The sequence below is a fragment of the Pelodiscus sinensis genome, chromosome 7 (assembly GCF_049634645.1).
Source record: "Pelodiscus sinensis isolate JC-2024 chromosome 7, ASM4963464v1, whole genome shotgun sequence".
Classification (NCBI taxonomy): domain Eukaryota; kingdom Metazoa; phylum Chordata; order Testudines; family Trionychidae; genus Pelodiscus; species Pelodiscus sinensis.
In genome coordinates this window covers 8005043-8030561 of record NC_134717.1, presented here as the reverse complement: position 1 = coordinate 8030561, position 25519 = coordinate 8005043, and the positions used below count along the sequence as shown (strand labels likewise).

Sequence of the window (25519 nt, the reverse complement as noted above, 5' to 3'; positions counted from 1 at the left end):
CAAACCACGTCTGTACTCGAAGATTGTACTCATGCGGCTACAGCAATGGCTAAAATCCCATGACAGATTAGCAGAATTTAGCTTTTATATAGCACTTTTCATCAGTGGATCTCAAAGGCCTTTATTAAGGAAGAAGGTATCATGAGCCCCATTTTACAGAAGGGAAAAGAGAGACACAGAGTGATGAAGTGATGGGGCAAGGAAGGCTGGATGGGGCAAGGAAGGCTGGATGGGGCTTATAATCAAGATCTTACCCATTGCAATCAGTGTCTTTGCAGCCCCGGATGGCTTTTCAAATCCTTGATCATCAGATGTTGACCACCCTGCAGGGTGGAATATGCTGACTTTTCTACTAGGGATATAATAGCGTAGTTGATTAACCAATAAGCTTATCGAGTAATGCTATTGACCACATGCATTCCCCACTCCCCGTCCCTGCCAGTAAATTTTTTAGAGGGCATTAGAGGGCTGGCTGGGAGCTACCCCGGCTGCGGCTCCTAAAAGACTTGTACTGTAGAGCAGTGGGGTAGCTCTCAGTGCTAATCCTTATCAGTTAATCATGTAGTCGACAACATTTTTGTCGACTACATGATTAACGAATTATATGCTTCTTAACATCCCGATTTTGTAGCCCTGCAGCCTCTAGCAGCTTTGGAAGCTGGGCAAAAGGTCAGATGTGGTAATCCAGTCCGGACCCCATAAGTGGCAAACAATACCACTGGGTTGCGCTCATGATGGATTTTTAAATAGTGCTGTAAATTACTGTGGTGGTTTGGGCCTAAGGCTAATTTTAAATTGGAAATACAGATAAGTGAAAATGCGAGGAGGCTTAGTTGCTCTTCCATTGTCTGATCGGAGGGGCTGGGGGAAAGGTTAATTGTTGGTTTTATATTTAGACTGGATGAGTCTCAATCTTGTTCCTCTCACTTTCCCAAGCATGTTGCAAGGCAATTAAAGTTGGATGAGCTTGGTGCCTTACTCCCTTAGGAACGTGGCCTGCCACTGGAGCTGAGCCGTGCCAAGTGCTCTGCAGATAGTGGCACATGGCAAGCATCCTGTCCCTCCTTAGCAAGACACGCTGTTATGTAGTGCATGTCCCAGATGTGAGTGTTGTCCAGGGTCTAAATATCCTGTGGGGTTACTTTAAACCAGAATATTCTACCACTCAGGCCAGGCCTCTACCTAAAATTTAGATTGACCTAATTTTGTCACTCTGGGGTGCGAACACTTCACACCGCCTGCGACATGTTAAGTTTACCTAGGCGCTGGTAAAGACACAGTTAGGTTCTGTCAACTCAGCTACTGTGTGTGGGGAATTAAGTGTGTATGCTATAATGCTGCTGCTGTACTGTCCTAGCATCTGCATGTAGACAAGCCCTTCGTTGGAAGGCAGTTTCTGGATCGCTGGGATTACTTTTAATGTAGAACCTACCCTGTTGTGCTCTGCTGCTGCACTGCCAAGATGAGCACAGACCACGTCCCTCTGAAGTCAATAGGCAAACTCCCATTTGCTTCAGTGGTACAGAACTTGGGACCTGGTGCACACGTATGGATGTGAAAATGAGCCAATATGGGGCAAATACAAAATTAGGCAAAGACCCCTTTCTTTCTAAGTCCTGCTCCCACCATGTAGCAAATGATGCAGAATTAAAAAGCAGACCTTATAAAATATTTGAGGGTGTCCCTTTAACTTGTGGAAAATACTTAACCATTTGGAGATGTTTCAGATCATTCAGAACAGGGAAGAGCGGGGTAGCTGGAAGTTACAAAAAATTACTTACTAAACTAGAAGCCCTGCACTTTTTCCAGTCCAACTCCCTGAAAATTATTGTTTTACAGTGTTTCAGTTTAAACATGATATGCATCCTTCGCATATTACCGAAAGGGCTTTACTTCATTATGTGGTGTCTCTACTAGCAAGCATGCTCATTAACAGTCTTTCATCACTGTATCTTTGTGTGCTGAGCAGCTGCAACAATAGCATAAGTTACTGCCAATGAAAATGAAAACACTGCTTGAAAGAGGATGACTGAATGATTCAATGTATGGAGGTTTTTATTAGCTTACTCCATAGTATTTATTGCAAAGTTGATCTTTAATGAGAGCCAGAATGTGCAAATTTATATTTCTTGTTGCTCATAATTCTTGGGATGATAATTTGCATAGACCCATATTTGGAATAAAATTAGAAACAGTGAAAAACAGGAGGGAGACATGGAGCCTGGGCAGTTTTTTCTGGACAGAAATTGCAAAACACTGCATTTAAGAAACAAGCACTCCACCCACCTCACCTTGCTCTTTCATTCCCAGTGGGGTTAATAACACATGCTGATGTAATGATGACATAACTTTATCATCACAGCACAGCCATCTCTTTTTTGTCATCCTTGCAGTGCCTGTATCTTATGGGAAACGTTTTGCTCTCTTGGTTGAGAGAATGTTCATACTAAATTAGAATATTGTTCAGACTTATTTTGTAAACTGTCACATTTTATAAGCAAATAGACTTGAGCTTTATAACTGGCACAATGCTTAGGCTGGATAGCACTGCAGGTAATTTGAGGAATAGAGACATCGGCTGGGAGGGATTTGCAAAGAGAAATGTTATGGAAGCTTTATTACAAATGTAGGTATAATTAAGCATTCCAAACAATGGAAACTCAGCTGTGTGTCCCTTTGTTATCTTTGGAAAGTGCGGAAGTGTTCTGGCTTTTGCAACACTCAATAGATAAACTGAGCCAATCCATGTTTTGGGGGGGGGGGGGGGGGGAGAATAGCGTGTGTTGCTTACAGTGGAGTGGGGGAATTATTGCAAGGGAGTAAATTAAGTAAAAACGCTGCCGTCTAGAGTATAAAATGGTCAGCAAGTGTTTAGCAACGATTCTTGCACCACCTAGCGGCTATTCTTTTAATTTCCTGTTCTGTATAGAGGAAAACGGGAAAGGGTTTTTTTTTTTCTCCCGTCCCCCTCCCCGTTTTATTTTTGCAGTGGAGATGCGGGGTCAGAGATGGGTACAAAGACAATAATAAAAAACTTGTAGAAAGACTTGAGACAAAGGTGGAAGAGGAACAAAGAGAAAAACCAAACACTGGGCAGAACAAACGCCATAGAATTTTTCTATTTTTACAATTGATTAAAAGGTTGCACCAAATAGTAGGTTCCAAAAATTGCACCACATCACAAAGCCGAAGCTTCAGTGGGCGCGCATGTGTTGTGCCGGTGTTAGCAGTACTGTTCTCACTATACGTTCATTGAACAGTAGCGCAACCCCAAGATAAGGATAGTTAAAAAGAAAGCGTCGTGGGAATGCGGGGAGGCACTCTGAATAGCTGCTTCGGTTGTGGGGACCGGTTGTTTTGAGCCTCGGTTTTTCATTCATGCGCTCCCTCAGGGACGCAGTCTATGACGGTCCAGCGGCTCGATCTGTCTTTTTAGTGTCAGCTTTCGGCGATTTAGTACTTTCTCGCCGATAGACACGACTATACCCATAATGCACCGCGCCGCCTAGCGTGCATATTTGCATATTCAATTGGCGAACTTTCCCTGCGTTGAATGAGCAGGCTCACCGCAAACTTTGCACCATTCATGCAAAGGAGCAATTGGTCAAGTGCATCCGGTTTTGCATTTTCCTTTGGGCTGATTTGATGTTTGAACACACATGGAGCTGATGATAGTAATAATACATAATGATCTATTATTTACACAGTTTTACTAAATTCGTTTTACCAGGGTCATGTTATTTAAAAAGACATATTTTAAACTAAACAAACCAGGGGATACTTTACTTGCCTTAAGTGAGTGACATGGCTGGAATTTTGCAAGGCTAATTTAATATATATAAATCAGTTAACAATATTTATTGATAATACAAGGCAGTTTATTACATGCAACTAATTTGTTATGCTTAACGAAGTATTAATACACAGCACTTAGCATAATATTAATTAGCAGTTCTGTAACATTACTAATGAGCTAACTTTGTATATATTTTTAATTAGTATTTATGTAGAACTTTGCAAAATATGTAGTGCTTTCTAATAATATTACTATAATATTCTTATATAGTGCCTTTTCATGAGTAGTATTTCTCAAAGCATTTAAAAATATTTAATGTATTTTAAACTATCATTACTTATTAAAGGGATTAAAGGAATACTATAAACTTTAAAGAAAAAAAATCATAATTGTATTCCTAGTAACACTTTTGACAAACACTTTCACTTTTAAGAAAAAAAAGTCTGTTTACTTATCCCCATTTATCGTTGCTAGTTTTTTTAACTTGAATAATAAACTCAGTAAAGCCAGTTTTATTATTCATTATTTAAATAATAAATTATGAGTATATGCAATAATTACGAATAAACGGAAACATAACAGATATAATAAATGGCAAATGTGTATGTAATACATAATTTAAGAACATGTCTGTGAAAGTGATTATAAGGATTGTCCTGGTTTCAATTTGTTGAAAAATCCCTTTACCTACCTTGCTTAAAGGGGCTATGCCAGGCAGGTCCAAATGTCAAATACATTGCAGAGGGAACTGCTTATGCAATGCATGAAAGGGTTGTTTCACTTTTATGAGCACTGTTATGCCAGGATTGCTGCTGCATTGAGAAGCCCCATGCAATTTTGTGCACCTAGGTGTTGTGCCTGGCTACATTCTAACACACTGTCTTTGTTGTTGTGTGTCTGCAGGTGGTTCTGCTGGGGATGGACATACTGTCTGCACTAGTGTCACGGCTACAGGATCGCTTTAAAGCTCAGATAGGCACAGGTAAAGTATAAGGGATTGTTAGCCCTTCTGAATTATACATGGCCAAATTTTGTCCTCGCTTACATCCACCCATGCAACCTCATTGACTGTAAGAAGGTTACCAAGCTGTAATGGGGGAGCAGAAATAGTAGTTCATTGTCACTAATCTGAATGATTTTCTTAATATTGCATATGCTACAGAGGCTGTATCATAAGGTTTAGTACTTCACAGCTTCTGCCACTCATAGCATGAGTAAAAGTGACTGGCTCGGGCCCTAAATGACTAGCTTCTAAGCTGAGTTCCATTATTGCTTTGTATGCCATGCAGAGCCTCCAACCCAAAACCTCCTGATATGAGCACAGCCTAAATTCCATGGTGGATTTGACAGGTTCCACACAGATCTGTGGTTTTTAGAATTTCCACAGTGGTCTGCAAAGCGTGGGAACCGTTAGTGCAGTCTCAGTGCCCCATTGCTTTTGTGAATATTTTGTCTGTGATTTATTTGGGAGAGTTCTCCCCTCCTCCCCATCCCCTGCTGTTCTCATGAATAGCCTCATGTTCTCCATTCTCATTCTGGTGCCCACTCTGCTGCTGCAGTGTTGCCCGTTTTAGTTAACACACTGTGCTACAAGGATGGTCCCTTGTGCTGTTTCCTTCTTTCTTAGAGATCACAGACTGCCACTCTTATAACGATTGCATCTTAATGAATGCAAAACTGCCAGGATCTCAGTCCTCAGAGGTTCTGAGTGCTGACCATTCCCATGGACATCAATAGAATTTTGGGTTCTCAGCATCTCCTAGGGCTAGGTCGCAATCAGGCGCGTGAGTGCACACTTTAACACTGTGGATTAGTGATGTCCCAGAATTCTTTCTGCTTTGCTGAAGTGGGTGTGTGATTTTTAACTGTGATACTCTGTAGCTTTTTTTCTAATAGACTTTGGTGTTTTGTTTCCAGTGTTACCAAGCTTACTTGACAGGCTGGGAGATGCTAAAGATTCGGTGCGGGAGCAGGATCAGGCTCTGCTTCTAAAAATTATGGAACAAGCTACTAATCCTCAGGTATGGCAATGAGTCATTTTGGAATATGCTGCATTTTCCCACAAAGAACTTACGTCAGACTCTGTATTTGACTTACCATAAACCTTCCACAATGGGTGCATGCTAAATGGCCCCTTGTCTCCACAGGACAATCTCCGAGGGTGATTGCGGAGACAGAACCGTGTTCACACCAGATGCAATTAGATCTGGGAGGGATGGTTTATTAAGGTTCTAAACTGTAGCTTCCAATCCCAGCAAAGTGAAATGGACTCATTCCTCTTCTGAGCTAAATCCACTGAAAGCCTCGTTTACTGGGTAGGGGTCTTTCAGAGTACTCTTGTATAATCCAGGATCTTCCTATTCTGCAAGGGTGTTAATGACCCTCTGATACTTTCTGTAAAAGGAAAGCTTTGTCCCTGGTCGATATTTTCTCTTTGCTTACAGTTATTACAGAACTCTATCCCATTTCAGTGGTGATGCACATGTAGAGTTTGGAAAGATTCTTTAGAAATGAAAGGTACTAAGTAAACATGCTCTCCAGCTCCACCTGCTTGTCCAACAGAGCACTGGTTTCTAAGCCTTGCGTTCCCCTCCCATCTTTCCTCATTTCTGATTTGTCCCAAGATTTTAAGGCAGAAAGAAAGGCAGGGAAAGACACAGCAGCCTGCACTGTTGAAATGCCAAATAGCCTGTACTTGTGTTTCTTTACCCCAGAGCTCTAATTGAAGATGATGCACAGCTGGGTGTGTTTGAGCATTAGCCAATCTCCACTAGAGGAGGGCAGACACAGGTGTCATAGATGCTGCGCCTTGGGGTTGGTGGGAATGTGCTGATTAACCAGTGTTATTTTAACTAGCGGTGAGTTAATACAGTCTTCCTATGAGGCCCCCGCCCACCCAGGAATCCTTCTAGTCTCTTGTGTGTGAGCACAGAGTTTATATTTAAACCCAAGGCATGATCTCTTGCAACAGGGCTGGGAAAGAAAACCTCACCCACTCTGTTTTCCTTTTTCCCTTTCCACCCTCTTCTCTGTCTTCTGCAGTACGTGTGGGATAGGCTGTTGGGAGGATTCAAACACAAGAATTTCCGGACAAGAGAAGGGATTTGCCTCTGCCTTATTGCAACCCTCAATGCGTAAGTCATAGACTCGGCTTGCTTGGATCAGAGTGTTTTACATTTAAACAAACAAAAAAAATTCATACTAATGCACTTTCTCCACTTTCTTTTCTCCTAGATCCGGAGCTCAGAGTTTAACACTGAGTAAGATTGTGCCACATATATGTAACTTACTTGGAGATCCAAATAGCCAGGCAAGTCTTTGTTGAAACTCTGTGTTAATTTCCATGTTTGCTGGCAGGAACAGGGGTATGATTACTGCTCACAATAAGCTGGGCTCTAAAACGGGTCTCAGATGGCCCACAGGCCAGGAGTCTGTGGCCTGAGCACCCCCTCCAATCTGGCCTGCAAAGTATTTTGGAAAAGTTAATTAATTGCGCCTGTATGGCAGGCCCCGAGGTGGCAGGTAGACCTGGGGGACATGTGGGAGGGAGGAAAGGGAGTGGGAACATGCAGGCTAGCAGGCAGGGCCAGGAGACATGCGAGGGGAGTGTTTGTGTGAATACACAGCAGAGCATGCACTTGAACCCTGCCTGAAGGGGGTACACATTGGCCTGCTATGGGAATTTGAGGACTGGCACTGGTCATAACATGAATTGAGTTTGAGATCCCTGTGCTGAACTTTGATTGGTACATTGAGTGTGTGTGATTAGTACCACCTATTGGTGAAGTTTGCAGCTTCACCTTATGAAAACCCTGCTTTAGTTTTGCTCAGTGTGATTTTAGGGCATGCCTGGTTCTGTTCTCAGTGGCTCTTTGGTGAATCACTGGAGTTACTCTGGATTTCTACTGGTGTCATGGAAATAATTAATCAGAGAGTCACTTCCTAAAAGTCTAAAATCACGGCGGTTGTTAATTCCTTGTGCCGCAGTGCGTGCTGCTCTGGCCATCTGAGTGAATTCAAGACGACATGAAAGAGATGCAGGAGTCCAGTCTGTCTCTGCTTAGTGGTCGTTGTGCTTGAAGAGCTGCTTCGGGGTGGGGATGTGGCAGAACTGACCTGGTGTCCAAATCAGGGAGCTGGCAGTGGTGTGCGGCTAGAGGGTTTTTATAAGGAGGTTCCTCAAAAATATCCCACCAAAATCTGAGACACATTTCCTACCCCCCTGCGTGGAAATAGTTCTGTTCTCTCTGACAAATCCCTTCTCACCAGAGGATCCAACAGGGCCAGACTTGTAGTTTCTCCTAGCTCCATGACAGGGATTTCTGTTACTGGAGTGCCTCTCCTTTTGAGGTAGAGGGGGGCACAGTTTCTTTTAAGTGCTCTGCTAAGGCCATAAAGAGGCAAAACCTGGCCAGAAGAGCTTGCAGTCCAATTGGAAACCAGACACAAGTGGAAGCAGAAGGAGTGAAGGTGGGGAAGGGAAAGGGCAGTGAGAGAGAGCTGTTAGATAGGGCAGCTCTTGGCAACTTCCTGGTTCCCGGTCATGGGAAATTGCCCTCCCTTGCTCTCAGCACAGCAAGAGTTTTGCTCCCCCTTGCTTCATGGATGAGTCTCAAGGTGTTTCCCCTACTTGGTGACAGATGCACTGGGATCCCTGGTTGTGGTGTGGTGTTGGGCTGAGTGGTGGGCTGGAGAATAGGTGCCTTGTGGTTTTTAATTTGGACAGCCCTCCTCTCCCCCCCGCCCAGCTGTTGAGAGGAGTTGGTGACGGAGAGCATTCCCCTCACTGCTGTAAGGGGCTAAGAGGAAGAGCTGGTTACCCTGGTAAAGGGAGAGGGAATAGGAATCCAAACTCCCTTCTAGTTAGGGGTGTAAAAAAATCTATAAATACAGTAATAGTTAAAAAATCCTATTGGTTCCATGGTTAACCATTTTACTTGGGAGGTATGGATAGGAGCTAGGGAGGAGAAGGATGGTGGAGAGGTGCCTCCGCAGCCACCCCCGGGATGTCCCTTGCTGGCCCCACTCCCGGGGCACCAGCTGCCCAGTGCTGTGGGCTCTGCAGCCAGCAAGCTCCCAGGGAGCTGGCTGCCACCTCATGCTGTGGGCTCCACCAGCCCCCACATCCCTATTTCCAGCACTGGCTGTGCAGACCCTGGGCAGGGGATGGACTTTAGGCACTCTGGCAGGAGAGAGAGATGGGCTCCAGGATCTCTCTCAATGCACAGACAGAGATTCTTTGGCCTCGTCTTCTCTCTCTCTCTCTCTCTCTCTCTCTCTCTCTCTTCTCTTTTCCTTGTGCACTGCTAGAGCAGACAGCCAGTGTGTGAGGGGAGCAGTGTAATTTGTCCAATTCCTCCCCGCCCCTTGCGTACTCCTGTTGCTGCCCAGTCCATCTCATAATCAGCTTTTCTAATATCCTGCAGCGTCTCCCCAGAGCAGTGTTTGTGGAGCAGGGAGGAGAGGCCAGGCCTGCCCAAACCAAAATCCCCCTCCCCCCAATCAAGCCTATAAATTACTGTGCCCGGTATCTTTTTAAATCTTTGGCTAAGCTCAAGTGCAGTCAATTTAATCAACGATGTTTCCTCTGTTAGGGGCTACTAGTTCCTGTCCTTCCTGGGGAGAAGGGATGGTGCAGGAGAAGACGGATGGACCTTGTGATCCGATAACACTTCTTTCTCTATCTCTGCTTAATTTCTTCCCTTGAGAATAATTGTGGTAAAGCTGCATTGGCAGAATGTTGATCGACACTGTCCTCTGGTGGCTAAGTGTGGTAGAGCAGAAGCAGGGAAACGTGCCGGGGTTTAGTTTTTTTATTCATTTGTTTTGCTTTGCTTGCTCCAAAGATTCAAGTTGTATTGTGGAGGATTTTGTTTTCACAAGTGGAGGACTTTTGTAAAAAATAATGCTGTTTTTGAGCAGTCATTTTAGCAATTTCCCTTATTCCAGTAAACTCTGGGTATGGCCGTGTGGTTCTAAGCATTTAGATGAGTCTGAGGAGAAAGGATTTGAACAGAAAGACATTAAAAACATTTTTGAAATTATGTTATTACAGTAAAGAGAAACCACGATCGATACAGCCAAGTCCCGTACCCATGTTACCTCATCTCGTCTGGCATTGGTGTTTATTTAGGCCTAGGGATGCCAGAGTTTAACCTGGCAGCCCCAGGAGTGGTTAACCATGTTCACTGAGACCAAGGGCCCATTCCTAGCCTTGCCTGCCCATCGCTGGCCTAGAGGCGCTCTGCGTCTGAGAGCCGAGCCGATTCCCCGGTGGATCTCCAGCCGGCTAGCCCTGTGCAGTTGCGCCCGTCGGAGCTGTGAAGGGAAGCTCTTGTGGAATGCTGAAGGCCAGTAGGAGCCCGAGTCTGGCCTTGGTTCCAGAACCTGGCGAGAGGAGCAGTTGCGCCCGGAGACACAGCGGCAGTTGACGGGGCAGACAGACAGCTGTGCGAGGAATTCGAGGTGTGGGAGGGCAGAGAGGTGGCCCTCGGGTAGAACGGGCTCTGCCACTTGTCCTCTCCCTGTCTGTGCCGGCTCAGGCAGCGGGCGGCTGCCACGCAGCATTTCACCTGCTCGCTGCTGGAAGGAGCACTCGTAGAGAACAGCCTGGAGAGGAAAAGGGGAAGGGGGCGTGGATGGAGAGAAGGGGATGCTGGGGCCTGAGAGGTGGAAGTCTGGGGCTAGCTGGGCCAGAGGGGAGAGGCGGAGGGAAAGAGGTGACTGGCGGTACAGTGGGAGAGAGGGAATGAGAGAGGAAAGGAAAGACATCTTGACAAGGGCAGAGAAAAATGCATAAAAGCCCTTGGGAAAGGAAGGCCAGAGCTCAGGGGATGGGGAGAAAGCTGAGACCCCACTAGAGGTCTAGCTCCATCCTCCCACAGCAGAGCTGCAGAGTGTGAGCAGCAGCGGAGGTGCTGTGCCGCGTGCTGGCTGTTGTCCCCTCGATAGTCGTACTTCTGCAGCCATACTGCCAGGGGTTCCTCCGCCGGCTGCCTCTTTGGGTGCGGGAGGGGTGTTGCAGGGGAGAGTGTGGGTGAGTTAATGCTAGTGCTGGACATTTCTTCCCCACAGCTTGGGGTGGAGGTGAGGATTGCAGGCATCTTCCAGAGCACACACTCCTCACCCGCAGAGCCCTATGCATTTACGTGTTTTTTCTTTCCTTGTTCGGTGACATAGTCCAGCTCTGTATCATGGGTCTGGAGGGAGCCGGTAGCCAAGGCAATTTTTCCGTGGTAGTTCTTTGGCATTTTATTTTTCACTAGGAGATTGGCCTGTCTCTGCATAATCTAAGAACAGAAAGTCAAGTACTTCCATTAGTGAGCGGTCCTGATGTCTTGATGTGGAAGGACTTTTTTTGCAACTGATATAAAAATTACTTCTTCCCTCCGTTCTGTTAATTCAACATAGATAAAATGATAATGTAATAAGTGCCTCTCCCGATTTAGTGCCGTCTCACAGACTCATTGTGTTGGTCCATGGTTCTACAAAATCTGTTTATCCGCTTTACCATGATGGTCATAAAGAAGAAAAAGTAGGTTTATAATTAGCCTTTATAACACATATCCATCCTTGATGAATGGGTGAGTGGAATTTAAAGGTGAGCAGACTTACTGCATGCACAGAGGCTGGTTACTTATGCTCAGTTCCCAGCTCTGCCACTGATTTGACATCTGTTCTTGGGCAAGTCGCTGCACCGCTCTATGCCACAGTTTCCTCATTAGTGAAATGAGTTTAATGATATTTATCACTCTCTCAGATCTATGGTTGAAAAGCAATGAATAAGTGCTATGTTGTTACTAGCTAAAAATCCTGGGAGCCGTTGTGTCAGAGAAATGGATACATTGCTTTGTTTGCTTCTCTTAGGAAGTAATATGAAAAAATTTCAAAAGATGATTAATTTCTATTAAATCTCTTTCTTCGCTATTTAGGTTCGAGATGCAGCAATAAACAGCCTCGTGGAAATTTACAGACATGTAGGTGAACGTGTAAGGGCAGATCTCAGTAAAAAAGGATTACCACAGTCTCGGTGAGTTAAGAATATCCAATCTCTGTCTTTCTTGGTTTCTTTTAATTATTGTTGCATTGAGGGACTATGCCTGCAAGTCTTTTTGTGGAATTGGGCCCTTAGGTTGCCATCCTGCAAACACTTTGCACGCTCTTAACTTGACTCAGAGTACAAAGTTTCTCTGGTCCGGCTGGATCAGTATCCGCCTGCAGGGGTGTGTGTGTGAGGATGGGGGGAGCATTCCTGTCCAGCAGTGGGGGGAAAAGGGGGAATACTCCAGCTGGGCTGTAGCAGCTTTTCTGCTTACCCTTCCCCCCCCCCCCCCCCCCTTAATCAGTTAATTAGTTAGCCATTACATGGGAGTCTACATCCCTACTGTAGACATACCCAGAGATAAGCTTTGGGCTTGCACAGGTCTCTTTTTTTTCAGGCCTGGGATGCTAACTCAGTGTGTCACTGCTAAATACAAGGTGGAACAGATGGTTGCACAGAAATAGTTAATATTTCAAGGGATCATTAAAAGTTATGTGTCCTGCAAACACCCCTCTAGTCATAGAGAAGAAAGAAAGGGGGAAGGCAGCTGGGGGAAGTTTGTTAGTGGGTTACAGATTGTTGTAATAAGCCATCAATCCCGTTTCTCTATTCAGTCCATGATTTTAGTGTCTAGCACAGTTATACAATTCAGCTCCCAGGCTTGTCTTTTGGAAGTGTCATGCAGGTTTTCTGTGAGGAGAGTCCGATGAAGAGTAATCGCTCAGTGAGAAGTGTTCACCCACAGGTGCTGGGTGGTTTTGTCTGTTATCATTTTCCTCTGTGAGTTCATTTGTGAACATAGTGATTGGTTTCATCCATATAGTTGATAGTGGGGCATTTAGGGCACCTGGAGCATCTCTCTCCTAGGAAATTACTTCGAAATAATAACTCCCAAAATAACTATTTTGAAATAGCGTGGCCACACTACAGGGAAGCCTCGAAATTAGTCTGTGGCAGGCTCCCTTAATGTGGACGCACTACCTCGACTTAGAGCCCCAGGGAGCATTGAGGAATAATTACTTTGAATGATTCTGGAGAGTAGCTATTTTGAAATAGCAGCAGCGGAGTGTCGAAATTACTTTATTTCGTTACTTTATTACGTTATTTCGAAATAACGTTATTCCTCACGGAAAGCGGGAGTTGTTATTTCGAAATAACAGGCTTGGTAGTGTTATTTTGAAATAAGGGGAGTTATAGGTGTAGACCAGGGCTAGGTGAGGCCCATCACGTTTTGTGATAGGCATGTGTAGGACCAGTGGATCTTGAAATGCGTTTTGAGAGGCGTGTTGATCATTGAAGCAATGGAGATCAGTTTGTTCCCTCTAATTTTTCTCAGACCTGAGCAGAATGAGTTTTGTTACGTGCACTAATCTGGAGGTGATGTGTGATGCATCACTTTCATATTGGTGCACATAACAAAATGTGTGTGGTCTGGGTAGAGGTTGGGGCAGAGGCTTGAGATGCAGGGGGTGAGAGCTCCAGCTGGGGCTGAGGCCTGGGGTGCGGGTTCTAAGATGGGGGCAGGGATGAGGGGGTCAGGACTGGGGCAGATGTCTGGGTGTGTGTGTGGGGGGAGGGGAGGTGAAGACTCCGCTGGGGATGTGAGCTCTGCAGTGTGGCTGGTGATGAGGTGTTTGGGGTGCAGGCTTCCCTGGGGCTGCAACAGGGAGAGAGGACTCCCCCCTAGCTCTGTCCCCCCACAGCAGCACTTGGGCTGGGGCGAAGAGGTGCCGTTACTATAGCTGTGGCAGGTCCGGGCCAGGCTGGATTGGGGCTATGGGAGAGACCCCTCTCCCCTGTCTTTGGCAGGACCATGGATGGGCTGGGTTGAGATGGGGTGGCCTGTTCCATGATGAGGTCTACTTCTGTGGCAGAGAGTCCTTGTTAGGTGAAGGTGGTTTTGAGTGTGTTCAGGCTTATATCCTGGACTGTCTCCCTGGAGCCTATTCTGCAATATTTGATTGCCTGGCTGCATGGAACAGATTTCCTGGTGTGTTTGGGCAGTGAAGGAAGGTGGGAGGGATCCATGGATTGCTTGTAACTCAGATCATAATAGGTTTATGTTGGAACATTCTGCTTTGTCACTTCCTCTTGGACTTCATAGGTTGTGCATGCATATGAAATATATTAGGAACACAAAGGGCAATGGTAGAAGTCCATTGTTACATGGAAAAATGGAATTCTCAGGAATCCTGTACAAAAGGCAGACGTCTTCAATAAGGTGTAAACTTTCAGCAGCGAGAATAACTAAGCATGGGAACAGTTTATTAAGGGGCCGCGGTGGATTCTCTATCGATGACTGTTTTTAAATCAAGGTTGGGTGTTTTAGGTCTGCTCCAGGAGTTATTCTGAGGAAATTTTATAGTCTGGAGCTCAGACAAGGAGGATCATTGATGGCCCTTTGTGGCCTTTGAATCTAGGACTATAGAGCCACCAGTTCAGGCTGGTAAATGACCGCACCGTTAAAAGGACGTGGGCTGCGGGGTGGCCAGGCATCTGGTTTTTAAGCCGAGTGCCTGATCGAAAAAGGATCCTAGCGGCTCTGGTGAGCACAGCTGACCAAGCGGCTAAACGTCTGGTTGGCCTCAGCAGCTGGCTTTGCGTGGCTCCCAGAAGTGGCCAATGTGTCTCTCCGGCTACTGGGGGGAAGGGCCAGGTTGGGGGCTCTGCGCACTGCTTGAACCTGCCGTGCTGGCATCACCTTGAGAGTCAGCTTTGCAGCTTCCATTGGCCAAGAACCGTAGCCAGTGGAAGCAGCGTTGGAACTTGAGGTAAGTGCTGCCTAGAACCCACACCCCAGTCTCCTGCTCTGAGTCTCTCCCAGAGCCCTCACCCCTCCCAATGCAATCCCCCGCCTCAAAACCCCTCCCACACTCCAAACCCCTCAACCTTCTCTCCCAAACTGGAGCCTTCTCCTACACCCCAACCCCTTCATGCCTGTCCCCACCCCAAAGCCCACACTCCTAGCTGGAGCCCTCACCTCCTCCTGCACTCCAACTCATGTCCCCTCCTAATTTTTTCCATCCATGCATGGAATACATTTTGTTATGTGCACCAAGGCATATGTGGATGTGCACCACCAGAAGAGAAACATGCTGTCAGTTGTGGGTGCTCTGCTAACCCACTGGGCGGCATTTGAATCTCTCCTGGGTGACCACCCACGCACCCAGCTTACAGGGAATAGGGTCTCCAGTCACCAGCCCCAGCCTGGTAAAAATGAATAAGTGACGATGCGGGACAACAAGTGATGGAGAGAGGGGTGATGGAGTGAATAGGGGAGAGGCCTTAGAGAAGGGGTGGGACTGGGATAGGGCATCAGGGAAGGGGGGGACAGGAGAGAGGCAAAGGTGTTCAGTTTTCTGATGTCAGAAAGCTGGCAGTCCTAATAGGCAGGAGAAATATCACATATTCAGCATTTCCCGGCCCAAGCATTAAAAATGTCAAATTCCCCCACTCCAAATACAGACAATTAAGAGATTTAAATAAAAATTACACATTTTGGGCCCTTTATATTTACCTCCTGGCTACGGATGTAATAGTGTAGTCAATTAACCGATTAACTGATAAGCAAAACCTTATAGGTTAATGTTATAGACTACACACATTTCCCCCGCCCCTTGCCAGTATACTTTTTTAGCAGGCTGTCCAGCAGTCGGGCTCAGTCCTGGCTCCTGCCAGGTCCAGCACCTACCCCGGCTGTGGCTCTGCATTTAAAGTGTATTAGGATCTGGGCAGGCAGGCAGCCCGGTTCAGCTGTGGCTTGTGCTGGATCCGGGAGCTCAGACCCTCACTAGACAGGGGCTGCTGCCACCCTGTGCTGCAGTCTCTTTATCAGAGCAGCAGGCAGCTGGTCCATGAGGGGAGCTGGTTTTTAAAAAGGCTCCCCTCATGGACCAGCTCCCACCTAGCACCCTGCGCTGCTGCCTCTAATACCAAGGCAGCAGTGTGGAGTGGCAGCGGTCCTCGGGAGTAAGGCCGGAGTGCACTGGCTGCCGGCCCCACTCCTGGGGACTATAGAATAGTCGACTAACTGTTAAGAATTCATGAGGTTACTCGACTAGTCAATTAACCGACAGGCGTTCAAACCTCTCAGGTACAACTGGGCTGTAGTGTCAAGATTTTTCTATACAGCCATAAGGGCTAGAAACTTACTACTTTTTTAAATGAAAGCTGAGATTCTTGAGTAAAAATGTCCAATAGGGCTAAATGCAGAATATATGCACTTCTCCCATTCTAGGTGCTCAGCAGCATAGAGGATCAGGCTCTGGATTCGATAAGTGGAACATAGGGTCCCATAGCTCAGACCAGGCAGTAAAACTGCTTAGAGAGGAGATGATTGCAGGAAATATTTGAGAAGGAAATGGATCATAAGGAAGCCTATGAAAGAGGAAACAGAATGTGTGCGTGGGGGTGTGTGTATGTGCACACGAGAGTGGTATAGGGGAAGCAGGAAGTGGACGTAAGCTTTGGGGCAGCATAATAAGTCAGAGCTCGGTGGGAATGGAGAAGACAGAGGAAGTGATTACCAGACAGCAGACATGGTGGAATGAGAAGATAGGTACGTGGCAGTGAAAACAAACGTAGGCAGAATCTTAACGGGGAGGATGAGCTGATACAATCCAACTGACAGAGACCCACAGACAGGTAGGTTTGAGCCAAAGTCTGCTCTTTCCTGGTTCTGTAAATCGCTTAGTGTCTGAAATCATCATCAGTGAAACCTAAGTACCTTCTAGTCACTGCCAAATATGGAATAATTACCAGCAAAGATTGTGGGGAAGTGTATTCAGATCTGATAAATATTGCTGTTGTGCTCTAGCTCCTGGCAAAAGGCCAGTGTGGCCGTAGTTGTCATAGGGGCTGTTTTCCCCGGCCTTTCAAGGGCAGGCTGTCACGGGACTCAGTACGTTATTCGAATGCTCATTGATAGACACACTAACTATAACAGCATGCGCAGTCTAAAACTCCAGAACAAGGGACTTTTTGCACCCCTCAGGGATCAGTATGGTTTATATTATTGTGTCTCAACCTCGCAGCCTCAACTTCCATGTCTGTGAAATGGGTTAATACAAGCTGTAATGTATTGTTCTGCACTTTGCTTTCAATCTTACAACCAGTGTGTGTTATGTGTAATAAATATTTGGTTTAGTGAGAAGTTTTGTGGGTTTGCATGGCAGGATGCTTTAGATGTTAAAAGTCAATTTGTGTCAGTTAGCTGCACATAGGGTGATATGGAGCTCCATCGCATCAGTGGGAGCTTGGCAACAAATTGTAGTACCAAGGTCTTGTGTGGTTGGGGGGGGGGGTGGAGGGAACTGTGTGAGCTGCAGAATCTCCTCTTGTCCTGTGTGCACGCACCCACAAAAAGGCCTTCCACAATATCCAAGAGCACTACACTTCATAGGCAGGAATATTGTCCTGGGCTAATGATCTCCTACAGAGGTGGAAATACCCAGGTGAAAACAAGGCATGAACGGAAAGGAATTGTCAAGGCCAAACAAGAATGATCATTAAAGCCCAGGGCTTTTTTTCCTTTATCAACAATTCTACAAATGGTTAAAGTGCAGCAAAGTCATAAGCAACTGGAAACAGGTTTGTAATGGAAATGGCAACCTTAATACACAGTGCTGCCTGTTTGCCTATAGTATGCCACCTGCTGTCTGTGTGTCTTCTTTTTTCATCTGTGTTTATTAATAAACTAATATTTAATCTTCACATTATACATAAAATAGTTGAGATCAGGGTGGGAAACTTCAGGCCTGGGAGGACGGATACGGCCCCTGACTTGCCTGGATCCGGCCCCCAAGGGTCAAGGCTCCCTTCCAGCACTGGGGAGCCTGCGCTGGCACTCCAGCCCACCTCCACCCCACTGTGGGGCTGGAGCACACAAACTCTACTAGCCTAGGCCCCCTAGGCTCTGGTGTGCAAGGGGAAGGTGGGGAGTGCCTTTCTCTTTCTCAGCTGGGGGCCACAACAGTGACGGCTGGTTTTTGGGTTTTTTTGTTTCTCACTTGTGTGCGGCCCCGACTGATTTTTTTCTGTGGGTCAGCAGCCCCCAACCCAAGAAAGTTTCCCCACCCTTGGTTTAGATACTCATCTTGTTCTCATTAAAGTCAATGGTAAAAGTCCCAATGACTTCAATGGGAACTGTGTTGGTCTCTTAATCAGTGCGCTAGGTTACGGGCGTCACAGCAATTCACTTTGGCTGCACAGTATGTAATGCATTTTCTTTAACTTTCAAACAGGTTGAATGTAATTTTTACAAAATTTGATGAGGTCCAAAAATCTGGAAACATGATCCAGGGAGCAGGTGGTAAGTAGAATACTGTTATTGTCTCAGTTTTTTGTGAACTATCAGCGTTGTGGAAATTCATAAAATAAGTTGTGTACTCGTTCCAAAACATTCTATTTTTTTCTGTACTTCTGGGAAGGGTGACGGTTAGTTCACATGCCTCGTTGTGTGATGGAGTGGGGTAAAACACTAGGCTGTATGTGCGTTTCTTTAGAATGGAGGGGAATCTGAAGTTTCTTCACCATAAAGGATGCTTTTTGTTCTTCTGAAGAACATAATTGAGAACTAGTGTTTTTGTCTAGATCTAGATGTGGGAAGGAAGAATTAACGCCTTTATCAACTATTGCAGTGTTCACCAATTGACTATATATTTACTTCAATCCATTGAATGACCAGGACAACGAATTGGACTGAATTCACTCCTAATCTAACTTCATTGATGTCAGTGAAGTTAGACAAAAGATGAATGTGGCTCATTATGTCTTAATGAGAGCTGCTATAATGGACTCGGATGTATCTAACATAGGTTCTCCTTAAAAGGCATTCAACTAGTTACGTCGTAGTACTGCTGTTGCTTATTGGAATTTCATGGGACATACTTGTGCATGATGGTGTTGTGATATCTTATTACCACACTGTGCCTAGATAGGCCCACTGCACTGAAATGGTGTGAAATAGTGGTAGTTCATTTTCATTGGAAGTTTGCTTAGTAACTTATTAACAGGCCACAAATTAAATTTGCAAGTGGATTATCTGAACAATCTGAGGGCAGTCCTGGAGGAAAGTCAAATAGTCATTGCTAGGACACTCGTTTGTATCCAAGGAATGAATCACCATTAAGAATGTTTTGTTGGACAGTAGAAAAATTGAGTAGTTTCAGATTTCAAACATAAGATTTTAGGTGTATAATTATTTTACCTTGGATATAACTCAGAAGGGTATCTGCTCCTTAACCTGCTCAACCCCAGGACAGTCTTTGCCATCTCAGCACTTTCTGTGGTCTCAGAGGTGTCTCAGGAGCTGTTGCTACAGGCCCTAGAACTGTGAAAATATCCTGAAGTAGATAAATGGAAGAAGAGTGATGGGCCTTTTCTAAACAGGCGTTCTTGGCTTATTGAACTTCAGCTTGTCCTGATTCACGGAACACAGACAGCATATTGTTGTCTTGATTATTTTTTCAAAATCACTTTAAATATGTTTGCTGTTCTTAAATGGAAGTGTAATTACTCATAGGTATAAGCTAAATGCCTGTGAGTGTGCGTGAGCATGTGGTGAGTGGACTGACAAGAAAGTTCTCAGGTGTTTCAATTTCCCTTGGTGATGTAGGCAGATTCATGCCCCCCTTCCTAACTACTGCTCCCCCCAGTCATTCCCAGCCCTTTCTCTAGCCAATGTATGAGGAAACTTTGTGCAGGGAACCTTTACGTTCAGGGGATGCCCTTCAGTGCTGGTGTTTAGAAAGTAAATGTGACTTGTCACCAAGGTGGATGACACGTGTTTCATCGTGGCCTAAAGACAAACTTGCTGTCTACTGAGATTATGCTTTTTTCCCCTGCTTTGAAAACAAAGAAGATCCAGTCCAACGTCTGTCGTAGTTTACAGGAAAGGCCATAAATAACGTACACCTCAAAGCTTAGCTTTTCACAGGAGCCCACCTCCTAAATCCGGTAATTACTTTCGGAGTTTGACACAGGGCACTGCCTGTTGCCAGGGTCTCTCCCTTGTTATCAGAAGCACTGCTCCTTTGAGGTCATGCCTGCACTGTGCTTTTCCTGTTGCAGTAGCGGGAAAGTGGGAGAGTGGGGCAGATGCCATCAGCTGGAATGTGGTATTATCTGAGCAGGATAGGTAACATGGTGGAGTTGGTGCAGATCCATCAATACTAGAGTTAGCCCAGACCCATGCTCATCTGCACTGGTATTAACCCTCCAAGAACCTGCAGCTGTGTCATGGTGGAAAAGCTCCACGTAGACAAAGCCTCAGACTTTTTCTACACTAGTGTTTTTCACTCAGTCTGCAGAGCTCCAGAGGGCCTACAAAACACAAAGATTTTTCAAAGGGCTTCACACCTTTATTTGAAATTTTTGAGGGTCCTTCAAATAAAAAAAATGTTGAAAACCACTGTTTTCTACAGAGACCTCTCAATAGGAGTAATTGCCATTTTTGAAGACAGTAAGTCCCTGTCTCCACTATAGAAATCATGTTTAATTGAGGTGCCCAAAGCATGTTATAACAAGGTTCATGCTGGTGTCTCTAGACAGAAAATTCCTGTGATGATCATGTTCGAAAACCACCGATGAAATTCTGGCAGCACTAAAGTCAGTGGCAGAATTCCTATGGTTTTTAATGGGGCCAGGATTTCACCTCCTATTTTAGCCTTTCTCTTGTCCAGTCTTAGAGCACGGCTCTTTAGCATGGTTATAAGACGGGAAAGAACAAATGCAGTTACACTGTGTCCACACATGCTAGAACCCTGAGGCCTTCTTTGGTGGGTGGGTAGTTGTAGCGTACTGTTGGTGAACAGGGTGGTTCGTAACAGAGTCCTGGCCACGGAGAAGCACTCTCCTGTGCTAATTATAACAGGGTTCCAGAATGGTTGTCAAACCTGCCTTTGATATGTGGGAGAATTAAGTAGGCAGAAAGGAAATAATTGTGATATGTGTGATTTGTGCTAGGAGAATCAGACATAAGTGATGAGTGCTAGGAGAATCGGACAATGAAAACCTATACAGAGTAAACCTCGCCATTCATGGTAGATGCATTCCTAGCAGCACTGTGAATTGGCAAAATCCATGAATACTGAGGATGCAGCTGCTTATGTAACCCACACACCTAGTGTGGTTCGCTGTCCCATGTAGTGGCACTTAGACCACTTACAGGATCAGCTCCTGAACTTGCTGGGAGCCATGGGGAGCTTGCTGAAGGGGGCAGGGAGCTGTGGCTCCCAGCCACCACGGTGTGTGGCGGTGGGTTTGGGGGGAGCCCTGACCGCTGCTGCCCTTCTGCAACAGGCCTGCCCCCCTCCCCAGCCTATATCCTCTCCCCCGCCCCCGCCAGACCAGAGTGTGGAGTGCTATAGGAGCAACAGTTTTTGATCTGAGCAGTGAGATATTCAGTTTACTAGTAACACTCATCAAAGTAACGGGATATATTCTGCTACCGGTGATGCTGATATAAATCTTGAGTAACACTACAGAAGCCAGTGGATTTATGCCAGTGTATCCGTGATCAGAATTTGAGTCATTTTATATTTTTCCAAATAAACAATCCCAGCGTTGTTTTTTACATTGTGGTTTATCATAATTGTCTCAGATTGATGTTAAAACACTTCATAATGTTTCTTATGAATCTGGACTTTGATTTAAGGCTTAATAATATTAATAAAACAACAGTTTTGTTGGGGGAAGGAGCATAAGACCGAATAGTAATTTGAAGCAGGATTTATTTATATATATATATACATATATATATAAAAAAATCAAACAGAGGGCAGGATTTCATCTTTGTAAGTATGCTGCTTTCTGAGTGTGTTGCTAGGTTACCAGAAGGCCTTACAGCCAGAAAATGGAGCTAAGGTGCATGTTGCATTTTTCGATGATTCTTGGTGTCTCTGTTTTGGTTTTTTTACATATAATTAGTCAACCTCTTGAGGCAAAAATTACAGTTTTTCTCTCTTTGGCTTTCAACAGCCTAATTATTTTTGTTTAACTGCTTTTGCTAATTATGCAGATGTGCTTTTATCCCTGGGCGACATAGATTTTCAGCATGAAAGAGTCAATAATTGCAGGTCTAGTCAGTTGCTGTCTTCATATGGCATCACATGATGGTCTTTAATTGGATGTGGTATGGAGAGGGGGCCTTGTACATAAATGTAGATTTAATTTACTCCAAGCTGTTCTGCTTTTCCTGGATTTAGGCCTAGAAGGGCTAGAATCAAGCTTGTTGCAATTGGTATTTTTTTCCCTTTGACTGCAATAGGCTTTGGATCAATCCCTATCTACAGAGACTTCTGAATTCAAGTATCAGAAAGGACCAGGTTAAGCAGGTGGTTAAGCAGTGACTAAAGGTAGATGATCTAAAGGTACAATGTGGTCAATGTCTCTTATTCAGAAAAGGAATGACAATCATTTTATAAATAAACAAAAGTGTTTTTTTTATAAAGTCCCACTGGTCTTTGCAACATTCCAATCTGCTATTGTGTGCCATGAAACATTGTTTTATATTTCAATGCTATGGGCCAAATCTTGAAGTTATACGCAGGAGCAGATTGTTCCACACTGGTCTGTGTGAACCCTTTTCCTTGCATAACTGGGGGTGTGTGCGCGTCCCCTCCCATGTCCACAGATGTTCTCTTCTCCAGCGGGATCTCTGCTTGGACGGGGCACCTCATGGAGCATGGCTGAGGGACGGATAGGAAATGAGACGGGTGATGCTGCTGTCTGTGGAAGTCCAGGGGGAAGGTCTGACAGCTGGGAGCCCTGAGCAGCCAGTGTCCGTGGGCTGCTGCCAGCAGAAGGGGGGCTAGTGGAGAAGCACCCCATTTCAACAGGATGGCTCCTGTCTCTCTGCAGAATGGGGGGGATCCCTCTCAGTCAATCAGTGGGGCCTACAGAAGGATCCCACCTTTCCGACCCTTTGCCAACGGAGAGCATACAAGGACATTTTTATGATTTTTCTACAGTTTGCCATAGGAGGAGGTCGGGGGTCAGCCTGAATCTTGCTCCTTACACATGGATTTTGAGGGGCATGATATCTTTTATTAATGCTTTTAAAAACCTTGAGGATTTAGGTTCATGCTTTGGCGACCTGAATTGTTTATCACATACCTTCCTTTAGGAGAGCAGCTTTGAGTACTTCATACTAATAACACAAATCACAAGCTGCTGCTTATTGATTTCTGTTTAGAATGGGCTCCACTATGCATACAGACGTTCATTATGCAGTAATAATGTCCTGCTTACTCCCTCTTCAAAGAAAGAATAATTTATTAATAATAAAATAATGACACTGATAGCAAACGCAATAAATCTGCCTCAGCCAAAGGTCTAGAAAGAAAGATGAATTTTTCTCTTGCATACTCTCCAAGTTATATTTACAGCTAAGGGGATGTTTAGTCTAATGTGACCATACTACACTTTCATGAATCCTGTTTTGTTTCTCAGTTTGTTTCTAATAATCTTGAGAACCTGGAAGTAATTAGGAGAAAACTAGTAATTTTCTAGGCTTTCATCTGCCATTCCAGTTATATACTTATAGCCACTCTCTGCTATTTTGATATGGGGGAAGATTTGCTATGCTGCAGTGTTTCTGCAGCTGTGATGTTATGTGGGTAGCAAGCCACATACAAACAAGGAAATTGCAAAATTGAAGGGATGCTTTTTGTAATGCCTCAAGAGGCTTGAACTAGCAAACAGCATTGAGTTTTCCTGGATTTACACTCTGTTGCATGCTTAATTGTCCAATAGGGCTGGCATTCTATGAATCTTGCTGCCTTGGTGATGAAAGCAAAATTCATTGACTGAACATTCCCTTGGAAAAGGAGAGAAAAGAAATACACCCCTATCTTTGGAGAGGAGAGGACAAATGAATGTCCTTGTCATGCCCCTTTGAATTTATAAGGTGCTCCAAGAAAACAGTGCTGTTCTGGTCCAGGACTAAGGCTCGGAGGTGGTACAGCAATACAGAGAGCTAATAATAACAACACAGCTTTGAGCATGGTAAAAAGATATAAATGGATCCCTCAGATTAGCTCTGTTAGTTTTCTAGAAAACAATCAAAAAAGTGGGCAGAAGTGATTTGGATTTTCTTTTTGACAAACCTCCTCCTAGATCCTGTTCTTATGTCATGGGACTTAAAGAGGGAAGTGAAAGAACAATCTCAGGAGGACAAATGTTGCTCAGCTGAGTGCAGAGTAGGCTTTTATTTTGGAATAGGGGTAGCAGTTGTCGTCTGTGCTAGGTCACAGAGAGAAGCCGTTAGGGAGGGTGGAGAGTTTACTGGTGCTTAAGTTATCGAGAAATGTACAGTAGGGTTGCTGTTCGAGCACAGCACTTTTTATTAGCATCTCAGGATCACTGCAGAATATGACTGCTGGGAAAGGTAGGCATTCGGCTTAATGAACGAGCAAAAGCAATGACAATTTTCATTTATGCCTGGGAATCTGTTTGTGTTTTCATTTCTTTTTAATCTTGATAAATGATGATAGATTATTATTGAGATATTAGTGTAATAAAGAAGCAACTTTAAAAAATAGGCTAGAAGCATACTTTGCATATAAATAGCAAACATGATTGAGACTTGCCTCTATTATGTCTAAATGCAGATAAATTGAACAGGGGTGGAGGAGGATCAGATGTCTAAGAGAAAAACACTTAGAGAGGAAATTGACCGATGGAATTTTTAACCATCATTCATGATTTGTGTGGTATGTTTGAATATTTGTTGATGTGTTCTTTTATTATTAGCTGATAAAGCAAAAGAAGACAGTTTAAGTAAATAGATATTAAGACGGTCTCTGATCATTTGTACATCAACACTGAAATGCAGTTAACGAAACAGACTGAATGGAGACGACGTTGGCTTTTCTGTAATTTAGGTGGGCTTTTTTGGCTAAGGTTCTATAGCAGAAAGGATATCTATTGAAGGTCAGAAACTGTGAGGCACGGAGAGACAATTAGGCAGAGGAACTTGGGATCTATTTGACCGTGGAGCATTAGTTTTCAGGATAGATGTGTATGCTACATGTCTTTCCATGGTGCATTCCAGTCCCGTGTTTTCATTTCTGTATTTGAGAAGTCCCATTTACGTTAGCCATTTTGGTAAAACTGTCCTTTCTCTCGCCTCAATGCCCTCCCCCCCCCCCCCCCCCCCAACTCCATTTGTTTTTCTGTTGAAAAATGTACGAGATCCTGGCTTTCTCTTGTGTGACACAACAGCGCGCTTGTTTTAACTGATTAAATATGAGAGAAGTTTACGTATGAGGTTGCTGGTATCTGAATAGAATATGGTTGTGTACTGACGTTTTTCCTTTTGCTATATGATCTTACTTAGAGATTTTTAATATACATTTTACATTTACATTTTAATATAATGGTTTAGAAGTTATAAACCAACTGTGTTCATTTAAACGAGGTAAGATTGATATTAGAGAGATAATACTTTGCATTTCTATAGCTCATTTCATCCCAGGCTTTCTTCATGCAAGTCCTTTTAGAATACTTCTACGATCCCATAGCACACCTGTTAGGTAAGTTAACGTTATTGCACACATTTTCAGATGGGGAAGAGGAGGTGAAGGAATGTTAAGTCACTTGTGTTTTATCACCCAGCAAGTTGTTGGTGGAAATGGGACTAGAAACCTGAGGGTGCTAGTCTTTATGCTAATCACTAGACT

At 44.6% G+C, this 25519-nt stretch overlaps 1 protein-coding gene and 1 non-coding gene across 18 annotated transcripts in view; one reads left to right on the top strand and one right to left on the bottom strand.

Moving 5' to 3' along the window:
* CLASP1 (cytoplasmic linker associated protein 1) overlaps positions 1 to 25519 on the top strand; it is a 250998-nt gene that overhangs the window by 74255 nt on the left and 151224 nt on the right. For 15 of the 17 annotated variants that reach the window (XM_075933080.1, XM_075933085.1, XM_075933099.1 and 12 more), the window contains exons 3-8: positions 4700 to 4778; positions 5714 to 5817; positions 6839 to 6930; positions 7031 to 7106; positions 11728 to 11825; positions 18080 to 18147. In XM_075933080.1, coding sequence (XP_075789195.1) covers positions 4700 to 4778; positions 5714 to 5817; positions 6839 to 6930; positions 7031 to 7106; positions 11728 to 11825; positions 18080 to 18147 — 517 coding nt within the window. Of the gene's footprint in view, positions 1 to 4699; positions 4779 to 5713; positions 5818 to 6838; positions 6931 to 7030; positions 7107 to 11727; positions 11826 to 15952; positions 16482 to 18079; positions 18148 to 21621; positions 24226 to 25519 lie in introns of those variants that run through there. The other 2 variants (XM_075933094.1, XM_075933096.1) reach the window with 2 other exon arrangements.
* LOC112543807 (U4atac minor spliceosomal RNA) lies at positions 3158 to 3286 on the bottom strand. The gene has a single exon (XR_003087046.1). It is a non-coding gene; the product is annotated as a U4atac minor spliceosomal RNA (small nuclear RNA).